Source organism: Schistosoma mansoni, chromosome 4, assembly GCF_000237925.1.
Source record: "Schistosoma mansoni strain Puerto Rico chromosome 4, complete genome".
Lineage (NCBI taxonomy): Eukaryota > Metazoa > Platyhelminthes > Trematoda > Strigeidida > Schistosomatidae > Schistosoma > Schistosoma mansoni.
The window spans coordinates 30351296-30364988 of NC_031498.1; the positions used below are offsets into that span (position 1 = coordinate 30351296).

At 39.7% G+C, this 13693-nt stretch overlaps 1 protein-coding gene across 1 annotated transcript in view; it reads right to left on the reverse strand.

The window, feature by feature from the left end:
* Smp_142780 (putative retinoblastoma binding protein) overlaps positions 1-13693 on the reverse strand; it is a gene marked incomplete at its 3' end in the record, with an annotated part of 31397 nt that overhangs the window by 5810 nt on the left and 11894 nt on the right. Inside the window, exons 8-10 of the mRNA XM_018797458.1 lie at positions 12722-12829; positions 11610-11785; positions 5247-5316 (exon numbers count right to left, since the gene is read on the reverse strand). Coding sequence (XP_018652498.1) covers positions 5247-5316; positions 11610-11785; positions 12722-12829 — 354 coding nt within the window. The remainder of the gene's footprint in view (positions 1-5246; positions 5317-11609; positions 11786-12721; positions 12830-13693) is intronic.

The following is a 13693-nucleotide window of genomic DNA, read 5'->3' on the forward strand; positions in this document are numbered from 1 at the left end:
GCCATTACTTACATCCATCAGAGCTGTTTCCAGGATGTCGTCGATGGCAAAGTTGAAGAGGAATGGTGAGATCGGGCAACCCTGCCTAACCCCACTGCTCGAATGGAACAAGGGAGAAAGGTGGTTGTATGCCCTCACTCTGCCTGAGGTGTTCGTATACAGGGCCTTTAAGATGTTAATGAACTTCTCAGGCACACCCTTCTTCAATAAACAATCCCAGAGAACAGTCCTGTCCAACGAATCGAAGGCAGCCCTGATATCAAGAAACACTATGATTGTTGGCCTGCGATAAGTATGACGGTGTTCTAACATTTGGCGGAGGGTGAAGATGTGATCAATACATCCTCGACCAGAACGAAAACCAGCCTGCTCCTCGCGAGTCAATCGTTCTCGGGTTTTAAACAACCTACGAAGAATGATAGAAGCCAATAGTTTGGACGCAATCGGAAGTAGACTTATCCCCCGATAGTTGTTACAGGAACAACGTGAACCCTTTTTAAAGATAGGGACGACTATTGACTCATTCCATGATGTGGGAACACTTTCTTGCTCCCAAACCTTTGCAAACAACACCGTCAGTTCCTTAGCCAGAAAGTCACCACCATCTTTAAAAAGAGCCGGAGGTAAGTCATCTGGGCCCGGTGATTTGTAGCGCTTCAAGAGTTGGAGTTCCTTGCGGACTTCCGCCTCGTTTGGTGGATCAGTCGTCACCGGCCATGGGGGGCAGGACAAACTGGTTGATGTTGCCGGAGCAGCAGGCCAGTTGAACTGCCCTTCGAAAAATTCCGCCCATCGTCCAAGACGTCGACAGATGTTAGTGATTGGCATCCCGTCATCCTCGTAGATTGTTTCACTCACACCAGACTTCTTGCTGCCAGTGGCTCGGATGAGTTGGAAGAGCTTCCGGCAGTTACCAGATGCAGCTGCTGCTTCCATCTCATTAGCACGCTCCGACCACCAGGCTTCTCGGTCCTTACGCAAGCTTTGCCCGATTTCATTACGTAACAGCCTTCGTTTGTGGTCATACTCACGGTCACCCGGAGTAGACCGACGGGCTTCCATCAGTTGTAAGGAGCCAGAAGAAACCCAGTGCTTGTAAGCGGGACGTTTCGCGAAGCCGCAAGCGGCTTTACTCGCCATTCTCATGGCGTCGTGAAGATGCAACCAATGCTCATCTATACTTTTCGGTGGGATGGTAGCTAGCCTAGAAGCTAGCTCCGCTCGATACTTACGTGCAACAGAAGTTGCAGCCAGTTTACTAACATCGATCCGTTGGTGGTGGTCAATCCTTCGGCCACTGAAAAGTAAGGTAAGATTGGTGCAGACCAGGGCATGATCAGACTCCAGATAGGTACTCCAAAAGAAGCGGCAGTCTTGTACACAACCACGCCAGCGGTAGCTGATCGCGATGTGATCAATCTGAGTCCAGGCTTGAGATGCAGAGGGAGGACGCCAGGTGGCGTACCGGCAATGACTGTGCCGGAAGTTAGTGCTAGCCAGAAACAGGTTGTGGTCTGTGCACAGTTGCAGCAAACAGTCCCCGTTATCTGTCCTGCGACCAACAAGTCCCCATCGGCCACCTAAACGACTCTCTTCTGTGCCTAGACGCCCGACCTGAGCATTCAAGTCTCCGGCTAATACTACAATATCTGTCGAACGCGCTTTCTGGAGAAGAACTGTTAACTGATGGTAAAACTCATCCTTGATTGCATTTGGGCTGCAATCTGTCGGGGCATAGGCGGAGATGACGAAAAGACACCGTTTCTCACGCCGGTTTCTTCTCACTTTGATGGAACTTTCTAATCTAACAGCACATAACCGACTGTTAATGGGGATCCAATCGATTAGTGCTGCCTCAGCCCTAGCGCTTAGTGCAACACCAACGCCTGCAAGACCGGACGAAGATGCCACAGAGTCCCCGGATAAGCGCACGTGAAACAAGCTTTTCGAAGCGACAGATGGAGAGCGAATTTAAAGTACTTCATTATAGTCTTGAATACGGGTCTCGGATAGACAGCAAACATCAACATTAAGACTTTCTAAAGACATAGCCAGCCCCATCTGTTGTCCGATCTGCATTAGTGTGCGAACGTTGAAGGAAGCCAGCTTGAACGGCGTACGTGGTTTCAGAAAGACTGCTTCAGTATTCCTAATCGGTGGAAGCATTCACTTTCAACCAGACAGTGACTGGAGATCGTTTAGATAGGACAGAGTTTCCACCATGGGCGAGCTACTGCATAAGTTGGAAAGGAAGGATACACAATTTGGGAATAACGGGAGTGAAAAAGCGACGTAGTAAATAATAGTAATAATAATAATAGTGATAATAATAATAATAATAATGGTAATAATAATAATAATAATGTAAATTGTCTTTCTTCTATTAGGAACGAGAGCAGTGTAGTTAGTGTAGTGCGTCATTTCATGTCATTTGTGTGTGGGCTGTGATACTGCCCGGGTGCCCAAACCGAAGCAGGTGGTTTTCTTAGGGGGCCACACCCGGAGTTTTTGACCGAAAGATCTGATCCACAAGGCAGTGGAGCATCGTGAGGAGATGCAGTCCCATGGCAGCCGGTGACCAACAACAGGTTCATTCGCCATTCGTCCCTTCAGGATACTGGAACCCATGTACACCATTGGTTTGGAATTAGGGTTTTCCAACTCCCCTAGGTGGACCCTCCGTGTCCACCAACCCGGTTAAAGCGCCGGACATTCGCTTTTCGTCCTCTCACTTTCGTAAACAACACCTGTGGCACGAGAAGGCAGTGAGTATGACTTCTGTGGCAGAGGCTATATATTCGCGTGGCCATATGAGAGCATTTCGAGAGGGAGAGTGGACTCTCCTCACTCTCGGCCGTACCAGGGCATTTGGGGGCCACGTTGATATTGGTTTAATTTGTTTAAAGCACAATGTTATTTAGTTCTAAACAGATGGAGGGGATTTATATAACTTACCCTCAATAAATTGGATATAAGTGTATTCATTTGATGTCATCTGATAAGTCTTGTTGATTGAACACTATACTCGGATCCAAGCTAGAACTACACAGCGACTTGAACACGAGAGGAAAGGCGCAAAATATACGAGAAGCATTTTACTCCAAAGGTTCATTTATGTACAGAAAATATAGGGTTTTTATAGTAGTTCAGAAGTCCTTGGGTTTTCCCGAAAATTTTAGAATGCTACTAAACATAGTAGCAGTGTAGTAATTAGCCAATCAGAACCTCTACATGTGACTTTTCATTTTCGTGATATTTCTAGCAAAACGTCTAGTCGAACTCTGATTGGATAAAATGCTTCCTAATGTTTCTTGAGCTTGTCATGTCTATTGCGAGAAATTTGCAGGATCATCCTAACATCAAAGAACAATTACTTATGAATTCATGTTGAGATATTCTAATAATCTAGTAGCTAATCAGTTAGTCAGTCAAATGTAGTATGGAACCTGTCACATGTACACATCGGTTCAATTTGCCTTACCCCATTTGCACAACAAGGTAAAAATATAAATAGAAATGCCAGAGTAGTAGAAGTAACAACAAAATCAATGCTAGTTGAAAGGATTAGATATAAACGATAGGATCCCAGAAGAGAAATTTATAGAATATGTGTAAGAAAAAACCCAAGACTGAAGGAAGGACGAAGAGTGAACGCATTTCCTTCATGGAGACCTGTCCCGACTCATTTTTACCCAACTTCCCAAACCATTGATTATTATAATTGGGTAGAACATAACAAGGTAGTCTAAATCAACCAAAAGCCAGTAACTTCATGGAATGATATGATATTATTGGCTTGGTCGTCAAACTACCTATATACCAGTAAGCATCTTGCGTTGAGGTTGGTAGTGGTTTGGCATGTCCCAACCACCTCAGTTGATGAAGGCTCACTACCTCATCAACTGATTTGCCATCTCTACCTAGTACCCTACGTCTAAATTCAAGATATTTCACTCGATGGTTTCAACACTATGTTGTGAATCGCGAATCTCAGCATCCATGGATTGGATTTTGTTTTACGAAAACAGCTATCTAATTCTGGAAGATGTTGACAGATGAATTACCAATAAAATTTAGAAAGATACTATAACAAGTTGTATACAAGAGTAAATTAGAGAGAAATAGAAAACTATTCAGGATTAATGCAATCCCATACAAAATTGAAGTGTTAAGCACCCTTTGAAAATGTCCCACTTAAATCTAAGCATACATCAATCTTGAAAAGAAATCAGCATGAGTTCATAGGATTAACAACAACACATGTGGCAATGGGAGATAAAGAATCCTGATTCCAAACCAATCATGTACATGGGTTACAGTATCCTGGTGGAACAAATGGAGTATGAACATATTCTTGGTTATTGAGCTTTCATAGGATCGCATTTCCTAACGTTGCTGCACTACCTTTTGGCTTAGAGGGTGGCTCCCTATGAGAACCAATTGCTTCGGTTTGGACAATCGAGCCATATTTCAACCCACGCACAAGCTCAATGATTTATTGTGCGGCACATATATATGTTAGTGGCTTTTTGTACCAATATTTGTGTTTACATAAATAATTAGATATGGCCAGTTGTAGAAACCAAGACATTTATTTTCCACCGAATGCCCTAGTACGGCCGAAAGTGGTGAGAGTCCGCTCTCCCTCTCGAAATACTTTCACATGACCACACGTATATAGCCTCTGCTAGGGAAGTCCTACTCACTGTCTTCTCGTGGTGGAAGTGATGTTTACAAAATTAAGAGGACGAAAACAGAATTTCCGGAGCTTTAACCGGGTTGGTGGACACAGAAAGTCCACCTGGGGGAGTTGGAAAACCCTCATTCCAAATCAATGGTGTACATGGGCTTCAGGATCCTGAGGGAACAAATGGAGTATGAATCAATCGTTGGTCACCGGCTACCATGGGACTGCATCTCCTTACAATGCTCCACTGTCTTATGAATCAGATCTTTAGGTCAAAGGCTCCGGGTGTAGCCCCCTAAGGAAACCACATGCTTCAGTTTGGGCACCTGGGCAGTATTACAGCCCTCACACAAATCAAATGAGATTTGTGTGGCGCATATATATCTGGTGTCCCCTTGTACCAATATTTATGTGTTTAAATAAATGTTTGGTTTAACTTCACATTTCACTGTCAATATTCTTCAATATACACATGGAATAACCATATACAATTATTGAATGATTCGACCACTATCACCAATAGAGAGTATAGACTGCTCAATCAATAATACTGTTTTACCTGCTTAGTAGAGCTTGTACTGGTTCCATAGTTTCAATATCGATTTCTACATCTTCTTCTTCATCATTATCTAAGAAGTTAGTAGAAAAAAAATTTATAAAGACATTTCAGTTTTTTGAAATTTCAAAACACGTTGATACAACCTAATAGCTTTATATACGAAACTAGTAAATCACGAAAATGAAAACAGTTCAGCAGACACAGAGAGAGAGAGCTATGTAAATAGGATTATGTAATTACTGTTAAAATCAAATGTCAATTGGAAACATTGTGAAGTTAATTGTTATATAGCAAACTAACTAAAAAAATAAATTAAGCAGAGATGGATAGTGGCTAGCAGTGGAATCAAGGACGCGCGTTTCATCCTATTTGGGACTCGTCAGCTGGATGTACCTGCATCTCAGAGTTGATATCCACTCTGAGACTCGAACCCAGTACCTTCGCTTCAAACGCCATCGCGTTATTCACTCGGCCAGGGTGAACATCAACGCTGAGATGCAGGTATATCCAGCTGACGAGTCCCAAATAGGGCGAAACGCGCGTCAAACTGGATTCCACTGTAGCCACTATCCATCTCTGCTTACCATGCCTGTGAATTAAGGCTATATCAAGGCAATACGCACAGTATGCACATATGCCAATTAAAGATTGACCAGTTTCAGTCCTAAAACATCAATGGGTAGATTCAAACAAACAATACTAAATGAATTTAAGAGAAATAAGGATTAAAATTAGATATGAAATCAGTTTTTTTTCACAACGAAGTGATATCAGTTAAGGAATCGATTTTTTGATAGTTGAGATCATGAAACATTCGAAGCTAGACAACCATAGAAAACCTGGAAGTACTGGATGGCCGTTTCGTCTTATTGTGAGACTCCTCAGTGGCAGTGTGCATCCACGATCCAGCCTCGAGAGATTCGAACCCAGGACCTATCAGTTTCGCACGCGAGTGCTTAACCACTAGACCACTGAGCCGGCCGGCATCTAATGGTGTTAATGTCTAACTTCAACCAATCCACGAAATTGAGCGACACATCCATCAATTTCTTCAATGAATCACTATCTCACAACAGACCTGGTTGAACTCTACTAGTCACTGCTTCTCACTAGAACTCCATGAAATACCTCATGGAATCAGTCACTAGTCAGTATATGTTGATTATTATCAGAAGGGGGGTTTTGTGGATATTATAATAATACAACTTGTTAGTTGATCACTAATTTCTTTTTGTTTTTATGAGTTAGATTTATTAAAATATATTTATTTACTTATGTAATTTATTTATAAACTAAAGTTAATTAGATCATTGAATGCACCTTATGTATTACAAATTTATTTTGGTGTTTGACTTATTGATTGTCAAAAACAAGTCATAGATACTGTTATAACTTGTGAGTGCGTGCGTGCCCTGTTTGATATATGAACGTGCTGATTCCCGCCAATGAGAGAAGAGCGAATTATCGATTGGGACAGTGACACACAAAAACCGTACAAACAGTCTAGAATACTTATCAATCCTGCTATCTGCCTAGATCAACCAGTTAAGTCCAGAACACCAATAACAGCTTATGCAATATGAATCATTATTTCCAAACATACTGAGTTTATATACCAAACAAACAGACTACATCATACCATAAAATGGGAAACAACATTTGTACAAGATTTAGCCCGAAGTGGCTGTGAATGTGGGGAACAGTAATTAATAAACTTAGGATAACTCAAGAACGGTAAATCGTATAGTAATACTCTATGGGTCAAAATGAAGCTTATAATAAGAGGGACACGAATATGAATAGTTTAGTTACTTAACAATTATACAATAGGAAATATACGCATCATATTGGTCCATAAATAGTTCTCAATAGTTACCATTCATAATTCTCCACAGGATACAAAAGATACACACAAAGAAAATCGAATACAAAGGAATAATAACAAAAAAAAGAAAAGAACACAATATGACAGAACACCAAAAGTTGGGGAACTCATCTCTCTATAAAGGCGTAACCAGTGAGAATGTAAAATAAGTTACATAAAATTGTTTCAAAGTGAATAAGAAATATAGTGTATGGAGTTAGGAGATTAGTAAATGATGACACGAACCAATAGTATAAACATATTCAAAATTCAAAACTTAGTGGCATCTAGAGTAAGGAACGATAAGTACATTAGACACCTATCATTAACTAATATCAAATACAATGAAATCCCGAAGTTCGTGTTGATGATGTCGTTCAGAAGGACGATGAAAGCTCCACGATCAAACCATCCAACTCAGAGAACAAACCTACATCCAAATCACCCACCTGAGCTACAAATCTTCTCCACCATCTCACAATGTAATCCGCATCCTTTATTTCGTTTATGATTGCTATCATAAATATAATCTACTTATAAATTGCGGTCAATGTCGATGTATCCGTTGGAGATAAAAAAAAACGGGGATTAATCGAATTCACTGCTAATTATTCACAACGAGGAAATAGAAGTCGTTACAATACATAATAAGGAGAGGTGATGTAACGTGTAAACCACTGGGCCATCGGGTAGTAAATTCAAACTCTCTTTCTCTTATTTTGTGTAACTAGGTCGTATTGCTAGCCCATATACAGACTGTATAGACTTCAAGTAAACTAGATCCTTGTTAATTTCATATTTTTGGCTAAAACTAAACATATCGTGTACCTAAACACACTGAACAATATAACATTAAAAAATCTGAGAAGAAATATTTTTTTGGAAGAGATATACTTCTAGGGTTGATTAGTCAGATACTCTAAGTGAATAAGATGAAACTATTACAGACTAAAGCTGAATAAATGAACTTATACCAGCCAAATGAGTTACTATGATAAATCTAATTCATAAAAAAGTTTTCTGAAAATTATTATTTCACAAGAAAACTAAATAGTTAATCAACTTAAAAACAATTTCTAGATATGGTAAGCAAAGGTGGATAAAAGCTAGCAGTGGAATCAAGGACGCGCGTTTCGTCCTATTTGGGACTCGTCAGCTAGATGTACCTGCATCTCAAAGTTGATGTTCATTCTGGGACTCGAACCCAGTACCTTCGCTTCCACTGCTAGCCACTATCCATCTTTGCTTACCATGATTGTGAATTAAGGCTATATCGAGGCAATACGCACAGTATGCACATATGCCAATTAGAGACTGACCAGTTGCAGTCCTAAAAACATCAATGGGAAGATCCAAACAAACAATACTAAGTAAATTTCAATTTCTAGATATGATTAAGAAAAATTCAAACTGAGTTGTCGATTGAAACCTTAAAAATTGGTACAAAGTTGCACCAGGTATATATGCGCCGCACAAATCTCGTTCGATTTGTGTGATGGCTGTGATACTGCTTAGGTGCCCAAACTGAAGCAGGTGGTTTTCTTAGGGGGCCGCACCCGGAGCCTTCGGCCTAAAGATCTGATCCACAAGGCAGTGGAGCATCGTAAGAAGATGTAGTCCTATGGTAGCCGGTGACAAACGATTGATTCATACACCATTTGTTCCATTAGGATACTGGAGCCCATGTGCACGATTGGTTTGGAATGAGGGTTTTCCAACTCCCCTAGGTGGATCCTCCAAACCCACCGACCCGGTTAAAGCGCCGGAGATTCGCTTTTCGTCGTCTCAATTTCGTAAACAACACCTGTGGCACGAGAAGGCAGTGAGTAGGACTTTATTGGCAGAGGCTATATACACGTGCCCTTATCAATGATCATGAAAGATCAACAAATGCAACTATTCACCCTTTGTTTTTTTTGTATTAATTATCACTTCAAATGAATAAAAATATAAAACACCAATAGAGAAAACCGAAGCAAACTATAATGTCATTATATATCTATTATTAATGTTAGATAGGTTAATAGGTTAGGAACAATAGTAATGGTTAAATAGTAGGGAAGCGCATAAAGCATTATTATTGTATATATTAGATGATAGGGGACCGAAAAACAAAAGGAAAAAAAACAACTCACAACATTTTGTATGTAATGATTTCAAAGAAATTGCGTCTGTAAAAAAAGCTCAATCTTATAACAAAGTGTTGGTGATGATGATGATGATTACAGTGAGCATAATATTATGATCAGAAAATGATATCCTTCGGTTAATTAAATCAAAATTTGAATGATTTTCTGTTTAGTGAGGAAAGTATACTTATAAAATCAGATGTTAGAATTGCACTAGTCCATCAAATAAATATATGAACTAAGATCATAAAAGTCAGTCAGCTACAACGTACGACCAGGCACATTTATGCATCGGTACAAGTTGCCATACCTCGTTAGCACAAAAAGATGAACACCGGATTCATAGAAGTAGTTCATTTAATGGTGGTAATATATAAAAGATAGGTTGTATATAAAGATATAGTACAGGAAGGCAGATATGAAGCAATTTTAATCTCATAGTTTAAGGGGAGACAGAGAGTGTATACACCTACGCCATTGTGATCAATTCTGAGCCATGTCACATAGAGTATCCAACCATTGGTTACGATAGCCACGCGGACCCCAACCAATTAGTCTGCATCTACCAACATGGCTCAGACTAGAAGTTAGTGAATTCAAGTTCTGATACCACATTTTGGTTTGGCCACCCCCAACTCTCTTTCAACCATCCCAAATACTAGTCAGCATAGAGTGTCGTGGGAATCGGTGGTTGGGCTCATCAACTGATTTACCATCATTCCCTTATACCTTGTGTCTAACCTCACTATTACTTACCCGGTGATTCCAGCAAATGTGAGCAATATTTCTAAGACATCTGTGGTCAAATACTAGTAACTTACGAGTATCTACTACTCTTAATGGCCACGTTTCGCAGCCGTAAAGTAGAACAGAGCGAACTGCTGTGCAGTATACTTAGGTCATAAAAAACTTATTTTGTAAAAGTGACGGGTATATTAGTCTTAATCCTTTTAAAATGCTACTCACCTATAGAAACATATATTGTTTCATCACTATTTCTACTGTTTAAAACATACCTGGAAGTCAAGCTCTTTAGCTGTCTTATAATTGTGTCACGTCTTACTAGAATCCCGTGCACAGATTTAGGCCGAATTCAGTTCATCATCTGAACAACGGACTGGGTATGGAACAGCACAAAACACCATACACGTTCAGTGTATTCATCAACACAAGAGTTCAGCGGCTGCCTTGGTCTTTCGGTATTTCCGCAATCTTCATTAAGTTCAGTGAAACAGTTGATACACTTAAGAAGGGCGATTACCTTTGATGTATTGTGTTCTTAAATTTCTTAACATTCAAATGACGTGGACACACGTATCATATATCGTAGTCACATGTTATCCCACAGTGCAATGGTGATTAGTATAAGGGAAGGGAAAAATATAGAAGTAAACAAATCAAGACGTATCGTCAGCTGATAAAGTCAATAAGCATTAATCTGAGATATGTTGAAAGATTTACACTTCCTGGTTGCCGTTCGTACGATAATCAAAGTTAGTGGCTGAAAATCTTAGGCTTAAAATCGGTATCAATGATGAAGATGCATTCTTTTTTTTTCTAGAATTCGAGTTTTAGTATTATTCCATACATTTTAATTTTGATTTTATCTGTTCCCTCCAAACTACACTCTCTCTGACTGACTTCGCCGTCACTGATCTAGCTCAGCTGTTTTAATTTTTACTACTGTGATAATTTATGTGTGACAATTTGGGATGGTATACATTTTTAGTGTTTGTTGGAGGGGGACGAAGTTCTTAACAAGCTCCACTTTGCTTATAACTAACTATTTAACTAAGGATACTTTTTTCATACTATCGTTGATGAGTCGGGAGAAAATTAGACCTATTATTGGGGGAATTTTAATTCATTGTCTACTGCTCGAACTACGAACAGCATATCCTTCACTCAACCATGACATTTATGTTTTTCAGCACAAGAATGTTATTTTAATAGAGAACAGACCTGTTTTTCGGACAATTTGCGTTTTGTCCTTTCATATTAGATCATTTGGAGACTTAGGTCAACAGCTCGGCCTCGTGAACAGTTATTCCTCGGCTACACTGTATCACTGAGTATTAATTACTAGTTGGTATTTTATTCATTCATTCAATTCGTAAAACCTATACTATAAAACAAAATTATTTACTAGTTTGTAAGTACGTCCTCACGATCAGCGTCGAGTAACAACACCTATTCAGTGTTATGATTGCAGTTTTGAACCCTGCCTCACCTACTACGGTTTCGGTAACCGAGTAGTATTACTAGCCCTCATACTTTAAGTTCGGTTTGAAGCCACTTACACCAAATGGTGCCTAGTAAACGAATTAATAATAATAATAAGGTTGTGACCACATATACAGATGCACTTACTTTTATTCTCTTCAATCATTTTATCTTCATCTTCAACATCGAATTCTGACTCTCTTTCTTCATATTCCACATTTTCATCAAGTTCTTTGAAGTCTGGGGCGAAAGCTGACCAGTTTTGCTGAGAGTAAAAATTTAGTTTGAAAAGATTTGACAAATAAAGATTTCGTTTTCCAATCCTTAATAGATTATGAAGTATAAACAAATAATCAGCTGATGATCCTCGTTTGTTAGCTTGTTCATTTTACCACAGTATCCGACAAGAAATAGATAACTAATCATTATTACTAGCTGGATATCTAATAAGAAGTAGGGAGCGTTACATAGATTGTTTCATTCTACCTCAGGGCTCCTTCTTAAAGTCTGAAAGTTCCATTCTAGATGAAGTTATAGGTGCATACACTAATGAAAAGTCTCAAAATAACAAGTAACAACATAAATGTCCAGTAAGGTTAACTGGATTATAGTCAATAGTGACTGTATCCTACTTGTTTGAATTATTCCATATATATATCATTGTCTGGCTTTCTAACTTAAGTTTACGTAGTGATCACAGTTCAAACAATGTAGAAGATGAGTCCCATTCAAAACTGACTGATACTAACACACAAACTTCCTAAACCCAAACCTGCAACCGGCTACTGAATAAGAAGACTAAGAGTAGAGAAGGAAGTTTATCCGGCTAAACCAGCCAACATGCGTAAGCATTCATATATATGTACCCCTTAGAAAGTAAAACCATGTCTTGGCCAATAACATGCGCTAGTCATTAGCAAATCTTTGACTGGTACAACATGGCCTTCTAATTTGATGACTCTTGATTATCCCACTTTATTACCTTCCCCTCCTGAAAAAAACGTTCAGCTTATTCTGCACTGACCACGCCAGTCCTGACTAACCGTATCAATAAAGTAACCCAGTTGCAGGGAGTTCTTTAACTGAATTCAGCCCTCTATATCGTTTGTGGTTCACATGTCGTGTCAGAAAATTTCCTTGAACATCCTTTTCGTAAATCACGTCAATGACTCTTCTTATGACAACACCCACCACTCAAACAGCCCTTACTGTTTCTTAGATATACTGATAACCCATCTGAGAATCGACGTGCAGTTTACCTTACTTCGGGTTGATAGTTTTGTTTTATTTCCTGTGGATACCTTGCGTTAGAAGTAAGAGTTTTTCCCCCGAACACTGGTTGATCGAGGCTGAGTTCGGGGGTTGTTCTGTATAATCTCGAGAAATCATGGATGATCTTATTCCATCATGCTCCCCCTTGTGGCTTGATGAGGGTACGCTTGAAAATATCAACAAAACGCTTAGCTTGACCTCCTGACTGAGGGTAACAGAATGGCGATCGAATTATCTGTAATAGCTTTCTTGAAACAGAAGTCCGAGATTTTCAACGTTGTCTGTAACCAGTGTTCCTGAGGAAACAAATTGTTCCAAAAGTTTATTCAGAATCGTGATTATTGATGTCGATGAGGTTTGATGCATTAAGCAAATTTCTGACCATTTTGTAAATGAGTCAACGATAACGAGGAAGTGTTGACCATTTATTGGTCAGCGACATGTACTTGTTTATTAGAATTTTCATTGACCCATTGTATTAGCATTATTGACCTTTACATAATTCGCACAACTTGTATGTCGATAAGAAACAAAAACTGTTGGTGAATTAATTATGAATATCATAAAATAAGACACTAAACAAGCATGGCAAGCAGAGATGGATAGTGGCTAGCAGTGGAATCAAGGACGCGCGTTTGGTTCTATTTGGGACTCGTCAGCTGGATGCACCTGCATCTCAGAGTTGATGTTTACTCTGGGACTCGAACCCAGTACCTTCGCTTCAGACGCCATCGCGTTATCTACTCGGCCACTGAGTCCTGATAGCCACTTGCTTGTGCGATGGGGTGAAGTTTAAATTCATTTAGTATTGTGTAGGACGAAACGCGCATCCTGGATTCCACTGCTAGCCACTATCCATCTCTGCTTACCATGCCTGTGAATTAAGGCTATATCGAGGCGATACGCACAGTATGCACATATGCCAATTAGAGACTGACCAGTTGCAGTCCTAACACATC